At 35.3% G+C, this 26,235-nt stretch overlaps 1 protein-coding gene across 1 annotated transcript in view; it reads left to right on the forward strand.

Moving 5' to 3' along the window:
- Positions 1 to 203: 203 nt before the first annotated feature.
- thbs2a (thrombospondin 2a) overlaps positions 204 to 26,235 on the forward strand; it is a 40,525-nt gene continuing 14,493 nt past the window's right edge. Inside the window, exons 1-12 of the mRNA XM_009307490.5 lie at positions 204 to 427; positions 1,599 to 1,670; positions 2,468 to 3,021; positions 5,577 to 5,661; positions 9,295 to 9,491; positions 13,136 to 13,276; positions 13,360 to 13,453; positions 16,230 to 16,400; positions 21,334 to 21,510; positions 22,070 to 22,243; positions 24,003 to 24,130; positions 25,734 to 25,886. Coding sequence (XP_009305765.2) covers positions 1,604 to 1,670; positions 2,468 to 3,021; positions 5,577 to 5,661; positions 9,295 to 9,491; positions 13,136 to 13,276; positions 13,360 to 13,453; positions 16,230 to 16,400; positions 21,334 to 21,510; positions 22,070 to 22,243; positions 24,003 to 24,130; positions 25,734 to 25,886 — 1,941 coding nt within the window. The 5' untranslated portion in view covers positions 204 to 427; positions 1,599 to 1,603. The remainder of the gene's footprint in view (positions 428 to 1,598; positions 1,671 to 2,467; positions 3,022 to 5,576; positions 5,662 to 9,294; positions 9,492 to 13,135; positions 13,277 to 13,359; positions 13,454 to 16,229; positions 16,401 to 21,333; positions 21,511 to 22,069; positions 22,244 to 24,002; positions 24,131 to 25,733; positions 25,887 to 26,235) is intronic.

Raw genomic sequence — 26,235 nt, forward strand, 5'->3', positions numbered from 1 at the left:
TCTTCGCGGGCACATGACAGGCTCCTCCACATCTCTGCTCCTCCTCTCATTGACTCTGGCTAGGAATTTGGGAGAACTTGGAGGAGATATAACGTTACGTCACTGTAGGGCAGGACAGAAAGTTTGACTGCATTGGTAGGCTACCGGCATGACATTTTAGGATGGGAATCATATAATTCAGCCCCCTCCGCAGGTCCAGCTTTATATCCGAGTCTGACTGACATGGAATGAGCCGTATAAAGGGCTTCAGTCCAGTAGTTGCCAGCCAATTGAACTGAAAACAAGAACTGCGTGGATGTTATAGGGACTGTGGATATTTGTCACATATTTGTTAGAAGTTTTTTTTCCCACCTAACATTTCCAACATTTCTGTCTTAGAGGACATACATATTTTGTACTGATTCCGCGGGATTGCACGTTACAACAGGTGAGTCTTTCCTGATTTTTATAGCCTACAGTTCTACTTTTTGGCATCCTAGACTAGTTTAAATTTCATGAGAGGAAATAATAATCACTTTCATTCCTTGGTAAATGTCTTAATCTAGCTAGCCTGCTATAGTTAAACGCTTTTAAAGACCTCTCAGCTAAAGTGTTTGAGATGTCAATCTGATAGTCATTCATTTTTAGCCTGAAACTTTCACCACAATTGCATATTATAGCATAAAGTCATCTATTCATTGATATTTAACCCAATTGGTCCTGCTGAAGGGTTCAATACCTTTATAAATTGTCTAGCAAATCTGTGTTAATGTACCTTAGAGTTGTCAACTTGGCTTGTATATAAATGGCTGGTGTAAAACAAACACATGACCACAGCTGTTTAATTATCCTCTCTGAAAGACCATATGTTAAGAAGAACTTTCATAAAATGTTCACAGTTGAGGTGCATCTACTTAAAAATAAAAATATTTCTCTTTTGAGACTCCTTAGTCATGAAATGCATATAATACATCTAGATTAACACACACGTGCCTAATTACATACATACGTGCATATACAGTGCTCAGCATATATAAGTACACCCCTCACAAATATTTTAAATTCATATTTTTAATAGGAAGCTATACAATATTATTTTTGTGCATGTACATTAGATTAGGCATTACTTAAGCCAAATCTGGAGTTTACCTAAAAAAATAGCTTACGATAACGGTCCAAAGACTAGTACAGCCATATGTTATGGAAAAATATTAAATAACAATTTAAAAGAGAAGCAAAAAAACTAAACAATTAGAAAAATTTAGTTGAAATTTTTTAGGTTGCATTTATTTATCTATTTATTTATTTGCAATATTTTGCTTGATTTTAATTGTATTATCTTTAAATTTCTGAATATGTTTGGCGACCTAAATATATATATATATATATATATATATATATATATATATATATATATATATATAGCCTTGCCTATATTCACTGAGAAATAGATAAAAATATCCATTTTCAAAGTGGAGTGAACTCAGTTATGCTGAGAGCACTGAATATCTAACTTTTTAAAAACATGCTATGTCTCGTTAAGCAATTTATGCAAAATCTGTAGTGAAATTGGTTGTTAATATGTTGTTTTTAAAAAAATATGTCTGTGTATTTTGAAGGAGTTATGATACTCAGGAGTAACCTCTGCTTGTGGCCTTTGCTGTTACTATGTATCAGAGCACTACCTCAAGGTAAACCCAAGATCCCCCTGTACACGCATGGTTTATGAATACACAGTTGAAGTCAGAATTATTAGCCCCCCTTTGATTTTTATTTTTTTTTTTACATATTTCTCAAATGATGTTTAATAGAGCAAGGAAATTTTCACAGCAATTCTGATAATATTTTTTCTTTTGGAGAAAGTCTTATTTGTTTTATTTCGGCTATAATAAAAATTTTTAAAGTCAATATTATTAGCTCCTTAAAGCAATTTTTTGTCAATTGTCTACAGAACAAACCTTCTTTATGGTTTGCCTAATCACTATAACTTACCTAATTAACCTATTTAAGCCTTTAAATGTCATTTTAAGCTGAATACTAGGGTCTAATTTCTAGTGAAATATTATTTACCGTTATCATGGCAAAGATAAAATAAATCAGTTATTAGAAATGAGTTATTAAAACTATTATGTTTAGAAATGTGTTAAAAAATCTTCTCTCTGTTAAACAGAAATTTGGGGAAAAAATAAAACGGGGGCTAATAGTTCTGACTTCAATATTGTTTCCTGTTATTTCTATATCTGAATTTGAGATGTCCATCTGACACAATACTCCCATTATCCTTTGTGCCTCCAAGCACATCTGTGTTTGATTCATTTAGAGAGTCTCTATGTGGTATTAAATGCAAAGCAGCTTTTGCATTGTTTTCGACCTGATGAATGATGTCATACTTTCCTGAAAATGGTCAATGGGCTTATATAATAATCAAATAAAATGTACATAATCAGTTGCAACTTGCTGAAACGCGTATATGCTGACTCATTCAAAGATGGCCTTGTGGAAGATGAATCCGTCTTCGATCTCTTCAAAATCAGCGGCATTAGCAGAAAAACGATTGGAGCCAAGCTCTTCAAGGGCCACGACTGGGACTCACCGGCATATCGTTTCATCCGCTTTGACCACATCCCAGCTGTGAGCACCCCGGCGCTCCATCAGATCCTTAAACAGGTCCAGAACAATGAGGGCTTTGTGTTTGTGGCCACCATGAGACAAGATAAGGGCTCCAGGGGCACCTTACTTGGAGTGGAGGGTCCCGGAGGGCTCCGTCAGCTTGAGATAGTGTCCAATGGTCGCGCCAACACACTGGATCTGGTCTACATGGTAAAGGGATCCCAGAACGTGGTGTCCTTCGAGGATGTGGACCTGTCTGATTCGCAGTGGAAGAACATCTCGCTGTACGTTCATGGGGAAAACGCTCACCTGTATGTGGGCTGCAGCCTCATAGACAGCGTGATCCTGGATGAGCCTTTCTATGAGCTCCTGCATCCAGAGGGCAGCCAGATGTTTGTGGCCAAGGGATCTATCAGGGAAAACCACTTCAGGGTAAGACCTGTTCTTCTCTGTGAACATCACCTTTGATTTATTACATTATAAATCAATTTATCATTCATATATACAGTATATGGTTCAGTTTTTTTTAAAGAATTGGTTTATTTAATTACCTTTAAATTTAATTAAACTGAATGTAAACATAAGAAGATGAGATAAACTCTAATTTTCTTTTATTAAATAAAATTTCAGAAAGCACAGCACATAGACGCATTTACACCAGAACTTCTCTTTTATATACTGTATACAGTTGAAGTCAAAATTATTAGCCCCCTTTGTATTTTTTTCTTTTTTTTAATGTTTAAAAAAAACTTCTGGAGAAAGTCTTATTTGCTTTATTTCAGCTAGAATAAAAGCAGTTTTTAATTTTTAACAGCCATTTTGAAGTCAAAATTATTAGCCCCTATAAGTTATATTTTTTCGATAGTCTACAGAACAAACCATTGTTTTAAAATAGCTTGCTTAACTACCCTGACCTGCCTAGTTAACCTAAATAACCCAGTTAAGCCTTTACATGTCATTTTAAGCTGTATAGAAGTGTTTTAAAAATTAGTAGTAAAATATTATTTACTGTCATCATGGCAAAGATCAAATAAATCAAAGTTCAAAGTTGTTAGAAATGAGTTATTAAAACTAATATGTTTGATAAAATGTTGAAAAAAAAACTCTTCGTTAAACAGAAACTGGCGAAAAAATAAACAGGGGGTCTAATAAATCAGGAGGGCTAATAATTGTGACTTCAACTGTATATATGGATTACTAAATATGTATAATAAAGGGGTGGGCAAACTCGGTCATGGATGGCTGGTTTTCTACATAGTTTACTCTAACCACAATCAAACACACATGCCTATACTGTAGCTTTCTAGTAATTTTGAAGACACTGCTTACCATAGTCAGGTGTGTTTGATTAGTGTTGGAGCAAAATGCTGCAGGTCACCGGCCCTTCAGCACTGAGTTTGCCCACCCCTGGTACTGTATAATCTAATGGATTTACTTGAAATGGGTTTGAGAAAAAAAAATTATATTTGTTTTATTCAACAAGGTCTGATAACATTTCTTCCCAGATAAAAAAAACTGTAAATGACAATTGTTTTTTTTCAGCAAATAATTCTTTCTTAAACATTTGTTCAAATTTGGAAAAAAATATCTTTACTAGTTAAAAGAATAAAACTTAAATCATATTTTACTTAAACATTCGACTATAAATAGTATAGAAACACTGAGTATGTTTACATGGACACCAATAATCTGATTTTAATATGATTAAGACAATACTCTGATTAAAATTCTACCACATAAACAGCAAATTTTTAATAATTTAATCTGATTAAGATCATAATCGAACTAAACAGAAATCGGATTAAGACATGTGGAGTATATCGATTTAAGTAGCATTATTTAAGTGCAGTACAGACATGTAAACACCGAAATCAAACTATTATCGTCGTGTAGGACTTTTCACCCCATTTTGCGACAGGATAGTCTATATAGACACGGCTTTTTGACTATTCTCTACACCTACCGATTCAGTTAAGGACCGCACACACAGTTTTTTCACCTTGCATCATGGGGTATCAACTTCCAATTAAGCAACGCTCTTCTAGCAGTTCATACTTGCATCCAATATCACGTTTGTCATGGGGGGCATGCATAAAATGAAAGTGAAAGTGCCAAACTGCGGTAAAAGTTGACAAATTCCAAATGAAACTCCAGAAATTACATGAAACTCCGGAGGAAACATGGATAACACAGTGACGCAATGCCGCAAATCGTATTATGTGGGATAACATGTAAAGCGGGATCATGAAAGGAACATTCAAAAAGCAGCTCATGTAAACCCCTTAATCATATTATTGTCTAATTCATATTAAGGCAACTTATTTGATTACTGATGTCCATGTAAACATAGTCACTGAGATATTTCAAGTGGTCTTTTTCCAATTTTTTCCATAGTAGGTATATATTATTCATTTTAATAATATGAAGATCACTGACATAATTAGTCAGTTATAATTAGTAATTAGCCAATTAAAAATGAGCTTTTGAGCACTGATTTCTGTCATTCTGTCATTATTTAAGAGATTAAAATGAGAGATTGTCCAATATTGATTAATATTATTTGTATAAAAATATATATTTATAAATATTTTTATTCTGTGTAAATTAATTAAATATTAAAATCAGTGCAAAATATAGTTTGTAAAATAATAATAATGATAATAAAATAAGAATAGAAATAATAATGTTGACTTGTTGAATGTTACATTTATCCAATCAATAAAAGAAACTTTTAGCAACCAACTATCAAGTAGACCTTACTTTGCTAATTTAAAGCATGAATAAAAGCCAATTTGTATGACAAATATTCAAATAAGTGAGCAAGAGACAAAAATCTATGTCAGAATCAGCCAATAGTTATTTTTTGAATTACTTTCATCCAATAAAACTCTTGTCAGAGCATCTCTAATTTAAATGTGATTGTTGAAAATGATCATACACTACTTAAATTTCATTATAACGGACCTGCAATCTTTGTCATATTACAGGGCTTACTGCAAAATGTTCAGTTCCTTTTTGACACTCCAATAGAAAACATCCTGAGAAACAAAGGCTGTGAGATTGCCAAACCTGGTAAGAATTTATATATCTTCAAACTTGGAAGTATAAAGGCCAAGGAAAACCTTGCAGTAGTTCCTGAAATTTGTCATGAAGCATCTGCTTTTATGATCTCTGGCTTGTTTTTTGTGCTGGACTGCTGTTTTAGGGCTTGGATTAGTCTCTTGTATAATGCACAGACTTCTGAATGTTCCAGGTTTCAGGAGCTCCATTGGATTTGTGCAGTTCATGATCAAATTTGTTTTAAGAGAGTTGGTATGTTTTCCATTGGATTCAGTTTTCATTTTAAGCTCTTCTGGCTTTCACCTAAGTGGGTCACAAAATCTGCAGATCAGAGCTGTGGAAATTTCTGACCGTATTACATCATGTTTACGGGAAACGCTCATGTTAGTGTGGTGGTGTAAGGGTCAACCAGTTTGCACATGCCATAAAGAGGATAGAGATTGTCATATTAATATACACTGGCAGGTTGTGCATGCTTTAAGGGAAGGTGGAAAAATGGTAGAAGTACACAGTCATAATTTATACATGCACATTGTCAGATCCCAAACTGGCTGCTTCAACAGATTTCTTCTCTCAAGTTCTGGAGAGAGTTACAGGCCAGTTTGTGAAGCAGCCACTTGTTGTTTGTGGGCTAGTGCTCCATTGCTCCATACGTATTAGCTTTTATGATGGTTTTCTATGATTCGTTCTACATCTATGCTTCAATGTATGCTGATTTGCACCACAATATTGTAATCTAAGATAGATTAGATCATTCAAACTGACTTTACTGGAAGCAAAACAACATTACTGGAAGCAAAACAATGTGTGAAACTGAATAATCTCCAATATTCTGCATTAGACGCAACTGTTTGCTAGAATAAATGAATATTCTTTTGTAAATAAAAAGTATATAAAATTGATTGGAAATATAAACATTATTATTTACAGCAAATTCAAACTAAATTAGTTAATACTTTTCAAATTTATCATCTAAAGTATTACTTTATGGCTGTATACACTGTAAAAAAAGCTAGTACAAAAACATACAGTAATTCTTCGCCTTTTCTTGTTCACTCAACTTTTAAAAACATTAGTTGCACTGACCTAAAATGTCTGAAGTTGAGTAAACAAAAAAACTCATAATCCTTCTTTTTGTTTTTTCTTGTTAACTCAATTTTTGAAACCAGAATCTGGTTCCTCCATTTGAATTATAGTTTGACTATTTGGTTTGTCATTTAATTTTTTACAGGATTTTACTGCATTAATCATGAAAATTAAATATCTAATACATTTGATTTATCATTTGAGAATGCATTATGATTTATTATTAGATCGTTTAAGTATTTGATTTATCCTTTGGGAAGTTGTTTTCGAAAAGTTTAAGTTATTATTTGACCTTTTTTGGCATTTCATTTTGTTAGGAAAAAACGTCCATATATATATATATATATATATAGGGCGACGTGGTGGCACAGTGGAGAGCATGTTCGCCACACAGCAAAAAGGTCGCTGTTTCGAGCCTCAGCTGGATCAGTTGGCATTTCTGTGTGGAGTCTGCATGCTCTCTCAGTGTTCGCGTGGGATTTAATTTTCCTCTGGGTGCTCCCGTTTCCCCCACAAGTCCAAAGACATATGCTATAGGTGAATTGGGTAAGCTAAACTGTTCATAGTGTATGTGTGAATGAGTGTGTATGGATGTTTCCCAGTGATGGGTTGCAGGAAGGGCATCCGCTGCCTAAAACCTATGCTGGATAAGTTGGCGGTTTATTCCGCTGTGCCGACCCCAGAATAATAAAGGGACTAAGCCCAAAAGAAAATGAATGAATGGTCTTAAAAGGGTCTTAAAAAGTCTAAAATTTGGCTTGATGAAACCAGAAGAAACCCTGTTGTTGCTATTAATAATAATGACATTAATAATATTTTTGTCGTTGTTGTTAGGGTTAGAAATATTGCAAGCTTTAGAACCAACTCAAGTTGGCTGAAGCTTTTTTGAGTGAACTTGCAAGATTTTGCTCACCACGGTTTTTCTAACTTAATGAAGAAATTTTTGATTTAGGTTAAGTAAATGTGTTAAATGTAGTTGTACAGACATTTGTACTGATTTTTGCCAAACCAACAACAAAAAAAAAGTAATTTAAACTTTTTTTAAGTTGGATTTTTTTGTGTACAGTTAAAGACAAATTATTAGTCTTCCTGTGAAAGTTTCCAAAGAGATGTTTAATAGAGCAAGGACATTTTCACAGTATTTTTTATAATACTTTTTCTTCTGGAAAAAAGTATTTTTTTTAGCTTGACTGGAATAAAAGCAGTCAAAGTTAACAATTAATTGTCAATAAACACTTTTAATGGCAATGTTATTTGCCCTCTTAAAAAAATGTTAAAATATTTTTTCCTAAATCTTTTTATGTTATTTAAGCCTTTAAATTGCACTTTAAGCTAAATAACTTGCAAAATAACTAGAAAAATATCAATGCAAAGTCATCAATGCAAAGATAAGACATTAATTATTACTGTAAATTATTAAAACTCTAAAAAAGTTTAAAAAGTCTTTCTTAAAATCCACTTGACAAATATCTGAAAAATAATGCATGTTTCACAGGAGAGCTGATCATTTCGTCTGCAACTTTGTATCTAAAGTACTGGGATAGCTTAAAATGGCTTACTGTTGAGCCCTGATTGCAGTTTAATGCTGCAAAGAGTGCTGAGACAGATTATTTGACAAGTAAATAAACGCGTCTCTGGAGTGTGCTGAAATAAGTAGTTTTAGACCATTGCAAAACTAAGCTTTGTGTGAAAAGTGTGGCTGTGAGTGTTTCTCTAGCACTGCTGCCTCAGTTCCCTTTTAATTGCAATTGAATAAGTATGCTTAGGATATGTGCAGTCAGAAAGGCTTCCATTTGCACTGCCAACAGGGATGCGTGCCAACTTCTGAACGTCAGGATGCCAATACAGAGGTCCCTATAAACTCTCTAGTGCCCCAGTTTAGGAGTGCCACGTATTGCTAAATAAAAGCTCAACTGAACAGCACAAAAGCTCTGCCTAAAAAGTGGCTGAAACAGACACATGCACGCACACTTATTTTCCCAGCGTTGACTGAAGCCCCCCGAGAGATTTGAACGAGTTCAGCAGTCTCTAAAAAGCTGCTAACCCTGCACGAGTCTCAAAGGAACCACTGGAGGTAACAACATGGCTCCCTGATTTAGTGTCTCCCGTCCTCCATTAATCTGGAGAAAATTTACACAAATGACCCCAAAATGGCTGCAGATATCTAATGGGAGTTTTGGCATTATGGACAGCATTCCTCTGCTGTTGCGTATCCCCAGCCCCGCCACCTTCCTCCTTTTTTAAGACAGGCTTTAAAAAATCACTATCTTCCTTTAAGTGTTACTTCTGCACATTTATTTTACTCACATTAGAAATGTAAAGAAAGAATGATATATTTGAATGTGTAGGGTGTGGAATATCCTACAAGTCTGTTAAGTGCTTTATAATCCACGTATGTCTATAAAATTTGTGCCGCTGTATTTTGTCTGTTCGTTAATAAAGAAATGCTCATGGGGCCTTGGTAAGATGTGTTAAAGTCTTTTTTTTTTCTCCTATTTCAAGTTATGGGAAGTAAATGCAAATGCGTTTTCTGATTCATTGCATTATTCTGTCTTTCAGAGGAAGTTAACGTGGTTAATGAGAGTACAGAATCTGTGTCTGTCGGTACATCTATATCTACCAACTTCATTGGGGAGAAGGAGAAAATAGCATCAGACGTGTGCGAGCGCTCTTGTGAAGAGCTCAGTAACATGGTCCAGGAGCTCAAAGGTCTTCGTATCATCGTGGGCAATCTCATCGATGGCTTGCAGAAAGTGGTAAAATAGTTTTACTTCATTTACTGTGCTTGGTTTAAAGGATCTGTTCTGAAAAGGACACACAATTAGAACCGTTTTCCCATACATGAAGGTCACAAAAGCACCATAAAGGGGTCATAAAAGTAATACGACTTGTATGCTATACTCTAAGTCTTCTGAAGTTGTGCTATAAAAACACCTTGAACACCTCAATTCTACTACATTGCATGGCAAAGAGTGACCACAGGTCTTTCTAAGAAAAAAAAAAGGAAGTGGAATGACTTTCGTGGGAATCTGTTTTTGTTGATCTGAAATGTAAAATTTATTTCATGAATTCAGATTGGTGGTGTTGGAATATTTAATCAATTCCTTGCGTGTTCAAAAAAGGGTCAGGAAAGGGATTTCTTCAATGTCAAAGATTTTAGTAATTTATTGGATACAAATGAATAATTCGATGAACAGAATCCTGGTATCCTCAATGCATTGCAAGAATTGCATTTAGGATGTGTGCAGCAATTTACATTTCCTGACTCCAGCTTTTATTCTCAGCTGATATTAACAGGTGGAGTTTAGTGGAATTCGTCACTTGTAAATCATTCTCCATTCCTCCATTGGCCGCACCCATACATACTTCCTCTTTTTCTACGAATTCTCTGCACAATGTTAAAGCATAAGAATTCTCAACTGCAAATATTCTACGTTCAGTTTCAACCCATCTCTGCTTACTGGAAGTTTAGCTGCAGAGCTTAAGTTAATTTTAAGACATTCAGGTCTTTGCATTTCTATCAGCTTTATCTACTTCTGCAAAAAAAAGCTTCATTAGTATGCAAGGAACATCACACTCAGAAAAGAGGTTTTTTAATAAATCACCTTAAGCACTCCAAATGTTTAATAAAAAGAAAAGAGATCAAAGTAATAAAAAAAACAAATCTTATTTTCACAACAGTGGGCGAACTATAATTTGTAGAATGGTATTACAGATTTAATATCTGACCATGTATGCAAAAGTTCTAGTCTAAACACAACCATTAAAGGAGAACAGGGCTGAAGAGGCAGTGGAAAACGTGAAGATGTGGGCTGGGGTTTTATGGTTTGTTTTAGAGGGAGATAGGATGTGTGAATAGGAACCAAAGTCATGTCTGGCAGCGTTTAAACAACCTCTTTATCCTCCAATGGGAGCTTCCCAGCGATGAGAGAGTCTGGGCATAATCTCTGGGAAATCTAGCCGCTGGATGCTGCGGGTCCCAGAGGCTCTTCCAGACCTTGCGGTGTTCTGTTTCACAGCCTGACACTCATGGCTGCTACCTATGCATTTAGTTCTCACCCACACATGCACAAATTAATTCATCAGCACACTGTGTGCTTCTGTGTTATTGTGGGTGTCATTTAGAAGGGAATAACCTTTCCTCCCTTTTGCATTCTTCTTGTACTTTTCCCCTCCCTCAACCTCTTGTTCTGTCTCTTTTCTCTTTCTCAACCCATTACTCATAGCCACAAATGCATTTTTTTCCCCTTTGCTATTATCTCTCAGAACTACAAGTTCTGGTAAAGGTGTTAAAAGGAGAAAGAAAAATAGAACAATAAAACAAAAAGCAAAGACTGAAAAAAATAGCATTCAATATTTAAAGCACATATCTTAAGACAAGGAAACTACATTGAAATCAGAAGTCACTTGAGGACATTTTACTTCAGCATGGCATTCAGCCAGAAATCTCTCTTGGGCTCTTTTAGAGATTGTGTTAAAGGGCTCGCTAGACTTTATAGATATACTTTTCAGAAGATTGATTTATTTATCTTATTTATTGAAAATATCTGCATTTAGCACTGATATATTAATCACAAAACTATTAAAGAGCCCCAATTATGCATTAGAATGGTCATACTTTTGTTTTGGGGGTCTCCAACAACAGGCTGATATAAAACTTATTCATTGTCTTATAATATGCATTTATTTTTACCTAATTATCCCAGCAACTCCCATATGATTAGTTCAGCTATTCATTTGTTCCCAAATCCCTTCTTAGCGCGATGCTAATCTGCACTCACTGGTCCGTTGTGTCTGTTGCGATTGATCAACTGCGTTCAGCGTGAGACAGAAAGAAATGCCCACCACGACTTATCAACATTGTGCCAAATGCAGGAGTGCATCAAAGCAGTCTTTTTAACACCAGCTTATTGCTCTATTCTTAACCATAAGTTATAACATTTACACACATTCAGTATTAATCAACACAGTGGCAAAAGCTAAACTTTTTTGAAACTTGACCACCGTACATGTGTAGAAAAGCTGACAGTGGCCATTGCAACGACAAACAGCAGAGGGTGTTTAAATTTAAATCCGTGAAGAAATCGGCATGTGTCGTTTATTCATCCTGCATTTAGATGCCATATGAGAATATAAAGAGTTAACCAGATGTAGTACAAGCCACGTGGAGTGGTTACAAGTAATAAAACACAATTAAATACATATTTTGCAAGCTAGAGAAAACAAGGAGGCAACCATTTTAATTGCACTTACTTACACTTGTGAAATTGAGGAAGAAACTGATCCATGAACTGTGTACTGTAAAGTTCCTGTCAAGCTCTGACAAAGTCCCATACATCAATAGTCTTTTCTGATCCTTCCTTTAACAAACGGCCAACGAATCAACCGTTGTAGACATGTAGATTGCTAAAGCACTTATCAGAAAAATGACAGGAACACAGCACAAGGCTTGGGCTATAATGCTGGGGTATTTTTGCAAAAATAACTCTTCATTGACTCTTCACAGCCTCACTTTGGTTAGGGAAAATAACACTTACTTTCCCCTTACACTTCAGAGCACAGCGTCTACGTGACATGATTCAATCGGTGTTTGCTACAGTGTTTGTCTTCTTTTTCTTTTTACAGTGTTTGTGTCCGGGGCTAGGGGTTTCAATTTTCCCAGGTCGGCGAGCACAACAAATGGGCTGGGCTTAAGTTCCGTATTGCCGTCACGCCGGCACGGCTAAAGATTCATTCAAATGCCGGTTCATTCAAACCACTACGAGTCGACTCTTTTATAGACGAATTAATAGTTTTAAACATGGTGCACTTTCAGATTTAAGCCTAAGCTGGATATTTCACTTCACTTAGAGCTGTGTTGGAAGTCATTTTCAAAAACCCATAATAGAGGTCCTTTAAGGAGTTTATAACGTCAATAATAAAGTTTATTGAGCAAATCAGCATATTAGAGTGATTTCTGACTGTGACGCTGAAGCTTAGATTAGTGACTGCTCAAAGCTTTCCCTCCTAGGAATTACATTTTAAAATAATTTGTACTGAAAATAATTTATAAAATGTTTTTTTTTCTTTGGTTAGCATAAAATACATTTTTTCAACAAACATTTTTAAAAACATTTAAACCATAGCATGCATGGAAATATTCCCTATCAAAAATATATCATTTTCCACAGCTTAAAAAAGCGATCTGACAACTGGAAAACCAGTTATTTCCAAAGTCAAAAGGTCACAATGATAAAACCTCTTGTTCTTTAGAGTCAAGGACTACATTCTCACTTCTAGCTGCACAGAAGCACGCTCATTCCATTGTGGTTTAAATCACCTCTATTTATCTCCATGTGGAAGACATTGACAGAAGCATTGCCTCCTCTTGACCGCTTGTCCATCTGTCTTGCTGGGTTAGACTGAGGAGAACACCGTGATGAAGGAGGTGCTGGGAAACATGAAGAACATCAAAGACAAGCGCATGTGCTGGCAAGACGGCCGTCTCTTTGAGGATAAAGAGGACTGGGTTGTGGACAGCTGCACCAAGTGTACCTGTCAGGTAGGAAGAACAGTGACGTGCGATAAATGGAAGAGAAACAGCAGTCTGTTATTTTCTTAATGTTTTCCGGCTTTATCTTGCAGGAATCAAAGATTGTGTGCCATCAAATCACATGTCCACCAGTAGCATGTGCCAGCCCCACTTTCCTAGATGGCGAGTGCTGTCCACTTTGTCTGCGTGAGTGATATTTCTGATATATTGATGATTTGTCTGGTATTCATCATTAAGAAATCTAGAAAACTTAGACAGAATTGTGAACTCTTGTTATAATAATACAATTTACAGTGAAGAACAACATTAGACAACAATTTTTTAAAAATGTAAGAAATTTTAGTTGTGGCTGTACCATATTAGTAAAACAGTGAGACACTTCAACCAGAAACCCTTTATTTTGAGGAAAACACATCATCAAAATGACAACAGCAATGACCAACCCAGGCTCATCTGATTACCTACCGCTATATACATTTCTGAAGAAAGCGAAATACATCCCTGAAGCTAAATATTTTTGCAGTTTTTGTTTTCTCAAATTCGCCAGGGACCGCTGTGTACGCTTTTTTAGATCTCAAATATCTCTCGCAAGTGCCATTCGCACCAGATCTTCTCACATCAATCCACCAAGGGGCCGCTGTTGACTAACTCTCTGACTGACTGACCAACCGACCGACCCCCCCCCACTCTCTCCCTTCCTTAAATCCAACCAATAGTATTTTAAAAACATAGACTGACCCGCCCACTCACTTCCCTAAACCCAACCTCAATGTTTTGAAAAGCAATCCAAAAAAAAAGAAAAGCCCTCATCTGATTTTTACCATGTTTTCAGATTTTACCATATTCTCACCCTGTCAGCTGTTTAGCGAGAAAAGGAACAGCATCATCACACCGTAGCCTTGGTTTTAAAGACAAAATGCAGCCATACGTAGCTCTGGCTACTTAATTCACAATCTCCAGAGTTGTATACAAGGCTACATTTTCAGAATAAGCCTATGTTGTCAATGACTGTAGCACAAATGAGGATTACAAGTGAAATTACACACTGCAAAAAAATGCCTTTCTTACTTAGATTTTTGTCTTGTTTCCTGTCCAAATATCTCAAAAGTCTCAAGTCAAAAAGTTCAAGAAATTGAACTTCTCAAGAAATTTAACATATTAAGAAATTCCTAAATCAAGACAAGCAAAAGATTTTCTAGACAAGATTAGTTTTCCTACCCCATTAGCAAATTATAAAACTCACTTACTTTTTTTGCACATCATTTCTTAAAACAAGACAAGATTGACAATATTTTTTGCTTGTCTAGAAAACGCTTCTTGATTTAAGATTTTTTTTTATATTTGGATTAGAAACAAGACAAAAAAGTAAAAAAAAAAGTAAGAAAATGACTTTTTGCAGTGCGGCAGTAAAACATTAGCACGGTATGGTGTGTAGAAGACCTGGTGGAATATTGGTCTTCTGCTAGCTTCTACTATGGTTCGCTGACTGCAGTGAGGTTTTTAGCCATAACTTTGTTCCCAATGATTTTCCAGAGGTTTTCAGACAGGTCTAGATCAGGGCTTAAGGAAGGCCATTTCATTATTTTATTGATTTCAACTTTAAGTAACGGGCAACACAGTGGCTCAGTGGTTAGCACTGTTGCCTCACATCAAGAAAGTCGCTGGTTTGAGGCCCCGCTTTGGTCAGTCGGCGTTTCTGTGTGGAGTTTGCAAAATAAGAACATCTGCTGTGTAAAACAGATCCTGGATAAGTGGACAGTTCATGCTGCTGTGGCGACCCCTGATGAATAAAGGGACTAAGCTGAAGGAAAATGAATAAATTAACTTCAAGGAACAGCATTACCTATTTCCTTCATGAAATTCCTGAGAGACTGGCCTTCTTGGGACTTCAATGAATTACTGACATTGGAAAGATGCAATATGGCGGTTCATTCTGCTTTGGCGAACCCTGATTAATAAAGGAACTAAGCATAAAAGAAAATGAATCAAATATGTAACATTGTCGACAAACACTATTTGCAACTTTATTTTGTTCAGATCTTTTTACTAACATTTTGGTCAATGAAACAACAATTTCAAAAAGATTTGAAAAACAGAAACAAATTATCTTTGCTTCAACAGAGCAGAGCTCCTTGCCCCACTGCACCATTTTTATACAATATATTATCCACATTTTTAATCTTTTTTTACATGATGTTGTGATATATACATTCATACAATGCTTAAAGGGGCTAATAATTTTGTCCCTAAAATGTTAAAAAAATTTAAAACTGCTTTTATTCTAGCCGAAATAAAACAAATAAGACTTTCTCTAAAAGTAAAAATATTATCAAACATACTGTGATAATTTTCTTGCTTTGTTAATCATCATTTGGAAAATATTTAAAAAAGAAGAAAAAAAAGTCGAAGGGGGCTAATAATTCTGACTTCAACTATATATATATATATAAATACTCTGCTTCAGAAATATTCTTAAAGCTGCTTTTTTACCGTTTTTTATTGAATAGGCATCAAAAATGCTCTACAGATAATCAAATTGTTACATAAATATTATGTCTGTGAATATTTTAGCACAAAAAGACTACATGTATTTAAATATGTGTTCTCTACATATCCGTTTGATTGAGTGGCAGGCCAGCATGCAAAGAGGCTTTCCTCTATGTTTTCTCTTCTCTAATAATACAGAACTGTTATTGTTTTAAAGGCGCTTGTGTTTGCCAACCACACATTTTTATGATCCTCCAGTAACAAGCATTACTGTACGTTCCCATGCTCTGAAGTGGGTTAAGAAAGATGATGTCATGTATAGCTTAAGCTCCAAAACATCAGAGGCGAATAAACAATGTTGCTCTTTAAATATACCAGCAACAAGAAGCACCATGAAGGGTGTGGTGGTGGGGTTTGACTCGGGTGAGGTTTGCGTAAGGATACTCGTGCTAAATGTGCTTTTTTATGTGTACAGCTAAAGACAGCGAGGACGGCTGGTCACCTTGGTCTGAATGGACAGAGTGTACGGTCACATGTGGGACGGGCACGCAACAAAGAGGCAGGTCATGTGATGCCACAAGTAACCCCTGCAGTGGCCCATCTATCCAAACCCGCAGATGCAGCTTGGGAAAATGCGACAGTCGTGGTAAGACTTAGTTTGGCAGACATAACCTGCACACTTTCTCTGAACACCTGCTCTTTAGTCGTAGAGATTTCAAATGCCCTTTATCCATAAAGTCTTTGGAAGGACACCAACAGTGGTTTGAGTGGTATTGGACTGAATCCTGTTGCTTGTGGCTTTAAGAAATACAGTCCGTCACCTTATAACTGCTAGTGCGCAGTTTGTTGTCTCCCTGGTTTGTTTCAGGTGTGTAAGGGCAAATCGCAATCATAAAAAAATCCACTCATCTGTAACATCTCCACCATTGTCACATTATCGAGACAGCTGTTAAAAATAATAAAATGGAAGAAAGAGAATCAGCTCACGAAAACGCGGATTCTACTTTTAGCTTCTGCCAGAATCTCTAAATCTGTATGGGGAAAAACACATTTTGGCTGTTGCTTTTGTTGTTTTGAGCTTTTGAAGGAATAGTTTGTCCAAAAATGAGAATTTGGTCATTAAGTTGTTACATACTTGAATGACTGTTTATTCCCTATAAGTCAAAAGAAGATTAAACTATTTGCTCTTTGAATTCAATTACAATGAGTGCTTTTGTGCTTTAGAAATATGCAAACCCACAATGAAAGTCTCAATCAAATGAGGCTCATTGGAAAAAATGCATATGTGCCTGCAAAAGAATATTACAAAGTCATTCCAGCAGACTGGACGTCATAAAATGTTAATTAATATTAGGTTAGATTTAAGTCACTAACATGTAAGGACAATGTTATTTTGACGTCTAATAATGACGTGAAATGACACTGATATATTGTTGATGTTTAGATTGTGTTGAAAAGTCACCAAAATCCAACACCAAGTCAACATCTTAAACCAGCATCATATTGATGTCAAATACTGACATTTATTCATCAGGTACTGCAACTAAAATCCAACGTCTAATAGACGTCATATTGGTAACGTTCACACAATGTCAAGTTTTAACATCATTAGACGTTGATATTTTGTTGCATTGGAAAGTGACCAAAATGCAACGTCTATCCGATGTTGGACATTGACGTCGGCCTGACGCTGGGTTCTGACGTCAAACCAATTTTCATTTCCAAACAAAATGCAACATCCCACGTTGTTGGGGTACAATGCAATCTGACATCCTGTTGACGTCCTGTGCCTGCTGAGATTGCACATTTCGCTACACATTAAAATCTGAATGTAGAGTGAGTGATGCATTTACAGTTGAAATCAGAATTATTAAACCCCCCTTGAATTTTTTTTCTTTTTTAATTATTTCCCAAATTATGTTTAACAGAGCAACGAAATTTTCACAGTATGTCTGATAATGTTTTTTTCTTCTGCAGAAAGTCTTACTTGTTTTATGTTGGCTAGAATAAAAGCAGTTTTTAATTTCTCAAAAGCCATTTTAAGGTCAAAATTATTAGCCCCCTTAAGCTATATTTTTTCGATAGTCTACAGAACAAACCATCACTATCCAATAACTTGCCTAATTACCCCAACCTGCCTAGTTAACCTAATTTACCTAGTTAAGCCTTTAATTGTCACTTTAAGCTGCAAAGAAGTGTTTTAAAAAATGTCTAGTCAAATATTATTTACTGTCATCATGGCAAAGATAAAATAAATCAGTTATTAGAAATGAGTTATTAAAACTACTTTGTTTAGAAATGTGTTGAAGAAATCTTCTGTCCGTTAAAGATAAATTGGGGAAAAAATTAACAGGAGGGCTAATAATTTAGGGGGTTTAATAATTCTGAATTAAACTGTAGTTTATCCTAAATGAACCTGAAAGAAAGGAAGATTTTTTTTATCAATAATCTGCCCCATAATCATAATTTGTGTAAAAAGGACTAAATTTGTCTTCTACTGCCACTAGTGGCCATTTGTTACAACCCCTTCGTTTGAGTTGCAACAAAATAGAGCTCAGGCAACAAAATGATCTGTATACGACTTTTTTATTATGCATAGAACTAATAGAACAGCAAATCAAGCAAACAAATGAATGTCTAGGGATAAATAAAGATAAAAAACTTAAGATATGTTAACAACTAACTTTAACTACATGATATAAATAGTTCAAAACGAAACCATAAGGTTACAGAACGAAAGAGATGGTCTTGACAGGAGGACGCCCAAGTAGCCACACCGTCCTCCAGAAGCTTGCACAACACTCTTATTTATATGCTTTAAACCAACTGGTGAGCAAGCATGCATCCAATCAGGGCCTTCTACATCCAAACTGGAATCCTAGGGATACACACCATTTCAGGTAAAAACTGCCATGAAATTTATATACAGTAGGTACAATAGAGTTTAAATGTACAAGCTAATATAAGAAGTTAAAGTAAAAAGCGTAAAAATATGGATCAAATTTATAATGCTTTTGTGCCCTTTAAATAGTTCAAAATCTTCTGTTTTGACTTACATTAATGGAATAAAAAATTGCAACAAATTCCATCTGTACAAATGTGTCTTATTATGTTCTTCAGTACAGAGGAAATAAATCCATATGCTTTGAAACAACTTTCAAAAGTTGTGAGAGAATTTTTGAGTCAACCGGGCCCATAGCAACCAGTTATCACTGATTAATAATGACAACAGAGCCATGTAGGTTTGGCGAATGTAACAAGTGCTCAAGAAGTAATAGGTCATTTTACCATGGCTTGCACTCACTTACATACATTTCATCAAAAAGGTTATTGCTACTGATTGAATGTTGCATCACCTAAAATCCTATTTGTCACACTAAGCAAACAATAATTTTAAGATATTTCCTTGAAGAATGTGACATGATACTGACCTGTTTTTGTGGCAGGTTTTGTAACAACATGGGTGTTTTCTTTCAGCATCGGTTGTAAATATATATATGAAGCTTGTGCTAATAGATAAACTCCTTTCCATCAGCCAGGGAATGAGCTGGTATTCATCACTTAAACTTGGTGAGGTTTTAATGAGCGGCATATGGCTTTTTGTGGTGTACCAATGCTAACTCTGGCTTACAGCTGACTCAAATGTTTTTTTTTTTTTTTATAAATGACAAATGTTACCAGCTGGTATTTTGGACAGAGGTGGACAAACTGGCCTTTGTTGCATTTACTGCTCTAAAATATATACAGTTGTCAAAATGATTAACCCTCCTGTGAATTATTATTATTATTTTTTAAAAATATTTCCCAAATAATGTTTAATTGAGCAGGGAAATCCTACAGTAAATCCTATAATATTTTTACCTTTGGATAAAGTCTTGTTTGTTTTATTTTGACTCGAATAAAAACCATTTTTTAATTAAAAAAAAAACAAAAAAAACATTTTAAGGTCAATATTATTAGCAATGACTTGCCTAATTACACTAACTGGCCTAGGTACCCTAATTAACCTAGTTAAGCCTTTAAAGACTCTTTAAGCTGAATACTAGTAAATTAAATGAATCCACATATTGTTGATGTTGTGCTATCAAACACATGGACTCATGGGAACAGGAGAACAGAGCTGACAGTGTGTGAGCAGACGCAATTAATGCTTATTGTGTCACTGCTGGCCTGAATACACCATCAGCTTTCTCCCATGTTGAAACCCAAAGATGGATGAGCATGAGGTGGTGGGTCCAGGTGGTCATTGCTTCATCATGTGTACTGACAGGCATTCCTGTTGTGTCATTCTTGGATCTCATGCTTCGTACTAATATAAATGTAAGATGTCATTGTTTGCGCAGGTTTGTTTGCTGCTTTATCACAGCCTTTAATTCAGGACAAAGTAATGATGTTTATTAGATAAGTGCACCTCAGAATATTGTTTTAACCCTTTAAACCTCTGGTAGAAGCTTGGTTTTTGGCCGTAGTTAAGTTTTATTTTCTAATATATTTTGTGAAGTTCATAAACAGCGCTAAATATTGTATGCACAAAGCGTCTATATAATTTGAACAATTATGCTGATCAAATTGTTCTTGCTCTTTATTTTGCTAAATGATGTTAAAAACAAAGCATATAAACGTCTTCACTGACTTTTTTTTACTTGAATGGCTAATTTTAGCTATTAGATTTTAATAACAGATTGGTTTTTATGCATAGTTAAGTTTTATTGTAGAATTCGTTTTTTGGGATGTTCATAAATGCCACTTAACGATGCTATTAAACACCAAAAATCTACTTATTTTTTAAAATGATGCACATCTAATGAATGTTTCTGTTCTTCATGTGCTCTTCATTACTGAATAAGGGGCTAAAATCAAAAAATTTAAATGTCTTCAATGACTTTTTTGCTCAGTTGAATGTATTCATGCAGAATACAAATGATTCTTACTTTCAAGAGCATTTTTGCAATGGTATTGTGCAGATTGAGCAAAATTTATATCTGGCCAAAATTGCTCAAAGGTCCTGTGAAGTGCTTTAAAATGTGCAGTTTTTATTCGATGTTTGATGTAATCTCTACTGGAAAATGAAGAGAGGGTGGGACTCAGAGAAGCTCTTCCCCTTTTAAAAAAAAACAGCCAATAGAGTTTCATTTTATTTACAGCCCTACCAGTGAGAGTGGTTGAGCTCAAGTACATTAAATAAAAGCAAATGAGATGCGTCTTGAAGGTGGTGTGGCATATCAGATACTAGAGAGCATTTGATTGGTCAGAATTTTATGAGAAACTGAAGTATGAAGTGACATGAAAAAAATTGTTGATCTATTTAGGCGGAAGTGACAAACTGCTAGCTTGGATGTTTATATCAGTTGTATATTTTCTACACACAAAATTTTGTCACAGTTTTAGAGCACACTAGATCACTAATACTGACAAACTGAAACTAACATCTACAATTTTTTATACCTTTAATTAAACACACGTCATATCGTCTTTGCATCTTCCAAACTCCAGAGCGGGATTTCCTCATGGACTTGAAGGCAGTAAACAAACAGTATAAAACTCTGGTAATTATTCTACTTCTCTGACTTTCATTCCAGTTCGTCAAGATGGTGGTTGGAGCTTGTGGTCCCCCTGGTCATCTTGCTCTGTGACGTGTGGAGAAGGACAAATCACACGAATTCGCCACTGCAACTCTCCTGTTCCTCAGCTGGGAGGAAAGGACTGTGAGGGCAGTGGGAGAGAGACGCAAAAGTGTGAAGCTAAACCCTGTCCAAGTGAGCACTTTTACATTTGTGTACACTAGACATAGTCTTGTAAAATGAAGCTGAGACCATGTGCATGGTGTAAGTTTAAAATCATTTCAATATTTGTTTTCTCCTACTAAAGGCAAGAACACCTGTCATTCACATGTACATTTTGGGGCTTTTCATGAAGTGGTATTTAATTTCAGTGTTAAGAAAATATTCAAAATACACCTTTAAGTGTTTACTTTGTCACACTTCATCCTTTGCTGTAGCTGTTCACTTCAAATACAATAGATTTATTTTCTTAAAATTAATGTTTTTCTTCTGACTAAACCATAAATCTACTTTATTATCACATGCACACACTAAAATGACCAGTTTTATTCATATCTATATTCTGAAGGGTATTACAGAGGGATGAACTCATGCATAGTTTAATTTGCCTGATTATGTACAATATTTAATTCTACAAATAATTATGAATTTATATATATTTTTCTGACTGTTCTTATTTTATGATTTACAAAATAGATTTTGTAAAAACCTTTGACTGTAATATGGCTTTAATTATACATTCTTCCTCTTGTAGTTGATGGAGCCTGGGGCCCCTGGTCTCCTTGGGCAGTCTGCTCTGTCACCTGTGGTGGAGGAACGAGGACACGAACACGTGTGTGTAACAGCCCTCGTCCACAGTATGGAGGAAAGAAATGCCCTGGAGATTCCGTAGACACTAATGCCTGTAATAAACAGGACTGTCCTGTGGGTATGTTACCTTTATATAGTTTGGCATTTACACTACCTTGTCCCTATTGTTAAGTTCAATTTTCGGTCATAATAAAACTAGCAGCTGTTGTTTATTTAGATGCATGTTTTTATGCTACTTTTAAACTATTGATTACAATAATACGTAAAGGTAAATAAACATCCATTCAGGTTCAAGAATGCTCCTAATTACTGGACTAAAAGTTGTTTATTTAAGCCATAAGTCAAGCAAGGAATCACACATTTGTGGGATTTCTTTTTTTTCACATATATCGGGAACATTAGTTTTTAGTTCCAGGGCTGATAAATAATGTTATTTGAAACATTGCTATATGCTATAAAGAAAGTCTAAATCATAATATGCGTTCAAAATATAAATTCTATATAAATTGCACTTAAAGATACATACATAAAATGGTCCCAACAATTTTTCTTATTATAAATGTGTGTTACAACATTAATGATCATAGCCTGAACACTATAATAATTTAATAATAAATGTAAAGTATATACATATCTGATCTAGACCACAAAACCAGTCAAATGTTAAATGGGTATATAGCCAAAAATACATTGTATAGGTCATAATATATGTCAGAAATCCTTAAAATATTAAGCAAATATTATATTCCTTGAATATATTTTGAAATATTTCTACTGTGAATATATACAAACTCAATTTTTTAATAGTAATGTGCATTACTAAGCACTTTATTTAGACAGCTTTACAGGTAAATTTCCCAGTATTAATTGTAATGTAAATTGGGCACTGGACAAGGGAGTGCGGATCCAAACGCAGGTTTAGTAATAGTAGTCAGGCAAGCAACGATCAACACAGGGGCAAACAGATGTATACAGAAAATCCAATCATGGTCAAATATCAGGCTAGAGGTCAGAAGGCATTCAGCAGACAACGTAAGTAACAAGTTAACTCATAGTGCAGTAATCAGTCCATGAGCAGCTTCAGCTGTGTGAGTCTAATCAATGGAGATTTGGAGCAGACGTGTGTGTGTTGCATGACTTTATATTGTAGTCCATGTACCAGCAGATTTGTACTTCTATGCAATCTGTGAGTTTACCAGCGATCTGTAAGAATTAGATCACTAGTTATTATGATATTTATCTTTTTTTTAACTCTCAAATTCCAGATTGACAATTTGTTCTTTCTTTGGCAAATATTATCCTATCCCAACAATACATCAATGAAACGATGTTCAGTGGTATGTACAGAGTTAACATCTCAGTACAAAAAAGAAATGTATGATAAAAAATAAAATGTATATTTATGATCCATATATATATATATATATATATATATATATATATATATATATATATATATATATATATATATATATATATATATATATATATATATATATATATATATATATATATATATATATATACACACACACACACACATTATGGAAAATTATTTAATAATTATTTAATTTATTAGATTATTTGTTATTGTAATTAAAATTTCCATGGAATATATTTTAACACAAACTAAATTTTAAATTGTAATAATTTATCCTTTTAGACCAACAAGTTATGTATTGTATGAGTTCAGTAGAGTTGTAAAGTGAAGTGAAAGTGAAAGTCGTGACGTGGCCCATCCAAGTGTGCACACACACAGCAGCGAAAACACACTGTGACCACACACCCGGAGCAGTGTTGTGTTGAGAAGAAATGCATATCAATCCAATGAGTAATCTTCTGGCCTTTCCCTTTTCTTTTATTGTCTGCTTCCTCAGATGGTTGTCTGTCTAACCCATGTTTCGGGGGTGTTGAATGCACAAGCTCTCCTGACGGCTCGTGGGAGTGTGGTCCGTGCCCTCTCGGCTTCCGGGGCAATGGAAAAGTGTGTGAGGATGTCAATGAGGTACAAAGAGAACGAACGCTGGGAAAACCCTAATGCAGTTAGAGCCGTGTTACAAGCGATTGTTATACTGCATTGCTCACAATTCAGCACGGAAAGCAAAGCCAAATCAAAAACACTCATCCCACAGTCATGCTATCCAAAGTTTATATGAACCCACAATGCTTTATGTGATTTACTGGTGTAAATTCTGTTAAATATTAAACAATCAGGGAAGTGTTAAAAACTAAAAACATACAAAGAGATGGCATTATTCTCCTCACAGTTCATCTTTCAAATATTAATAATATTAATAAATTACTTTAAGCAAGCCATGAAAAACCTTACAATCTTAAGCATGGATGTATATTAAATCACGGATATATATTAAATATTACTGCATTGTAGTGAATACAAAGAGAAAATATCAAAAGGAATCAAACAGAAACTCAAATGAGCTTCGCTAATATTAATGTCAGGTTAAAATACCAAGCGTAACATTACAGATAAAAATAAAGCTAAGTTAAACATACCTATCACTTAGTTATGTGTAGGGAATTATTTGTTGCACAATCTTATCATTCAAAGTGATTTCAAAGAAAAAATTCTTACCTACAGTTTAAGAGTGTACTCACACTAGGCACGGTTGTCTTGAGCCGTGCTCAGGCTCAATTGTCCTCCCTCCCCTTTCCCCCTCAGCCTGCACTCACACTGTTTTTTACCTTCCGAGCCTGAGCACTCTTACGTCATTGATGTTGCGACTCGCTCAGTACAACAGATCCACCACTTTTGACGCTCATAAATATTCATGAACGTCATCGTGCTTCAGGTTTTCTGAAGGTGCAGCTGACGTGCAGCGAGGGCTTTGCATCCTTAATAAACTATGACAGTTCGCTTTCATTAAAAAGTAAGAATGATTAATAAATCCATATAAAATGGTCCCTTAAAAGTGACGTTGCGTCTTTAGTTTCGCGCTCAGGTGCACTTTGAAAAGCCCAACTAAACCACGCTTTGGCACACCTCTTCCTACCAGGCTAGGGCTGGCCAACTGAACCATGCCTGGGTGCAATTTGGAGCACTCACACTTATCAAAAGAACCGGGACATGGGGGTTAAACATCACTGGGCACAGTTTAGGCTAGTGTGAGTACACCCTAAGAATTTTACATACTTAGAGTTCTTTCTAGCCCAAATAGCAAAAACATCTTAGGAACCACAGCATTTTCTAGACAAAAAAGATTGTGTTGTTTTCAGAAACAAGACAAAATTAAGTAAGTGCTTCCTTAAAAATAAGCTAAACAATTTGCCAATGGGGGAAGCAAAATAATCGTTTCCGTTTTGACATTAGATTCTTTTGCTTATACCATTGGCAGATTATTGTGCTTGTTTTAAGAAAAAAAACCACTTATTATTTGACTTATTTCTAAAAACAAGCCAATATTTTTGCTTGTCTAGAAAATGCTTCTTGATTTTAGAATTTCTAGATAGTTGGACTAGAAAGAAGACAAAAAAGCAGTGCAAACTGGAAGTGCAAATCATAATATAAAAAAGTGGCTGGATACAGTCTTGCTGACCATTTTTAAGAAATGTAAGACTAACATCTCTCTTTGATTCTTCTGTTCCAATAGTGTGACATGGTCCCCGATCTGTGCTATAAAGTGGGTGATTCCCAGCGTTGTGTCAACACAGACCCAGGATTCCACTGCTTGCCTTGTCCTCCTCGATACAAAGGCAATCAGCCGTTTGGAATGGGAGTGGAGGCTGCCAAGCTAAATAAACAGGTCAGTTATGCAGTGTACAGACAGATTGAACTGATTATTGCACAACTATATAAATGTGTTAGTTTCTCATTGTGGACTCATTAGCTTGGCTGAATCCAGTCTCAAACTCAGACAGAGCGCCTACACGCCCCCCCACAGTCCGTTCGCTGACCGTCTGATGCATATTACACACAATACTGAAATGTGCTTTCTCTCTCCGGCAAGATTGCACTTTTTATATTTCATTTCTGTTGATTATTCAAATGAATAATTTTGAGATATCTACACGTTTTACTGTATATTAAAAGCTGTATGACCTTTTATTCATGTAAAAAGTGGAAATTTGTGTAGCTTGATTGATAGAGCTTTA

Source organism: Danio rerio, chromosome 13 (assembly GCF_049306965.1).
Source record: "Danio rerio strain Tuebingen ecotype United States chromosome 13, GRCz12tu, whole genome shotgun sequence".
NCBI lineage: Eukaryota > Metazoa > Chordata > Actinopteri > Cypriniformes > Danionidae > Danio > Danio rerio.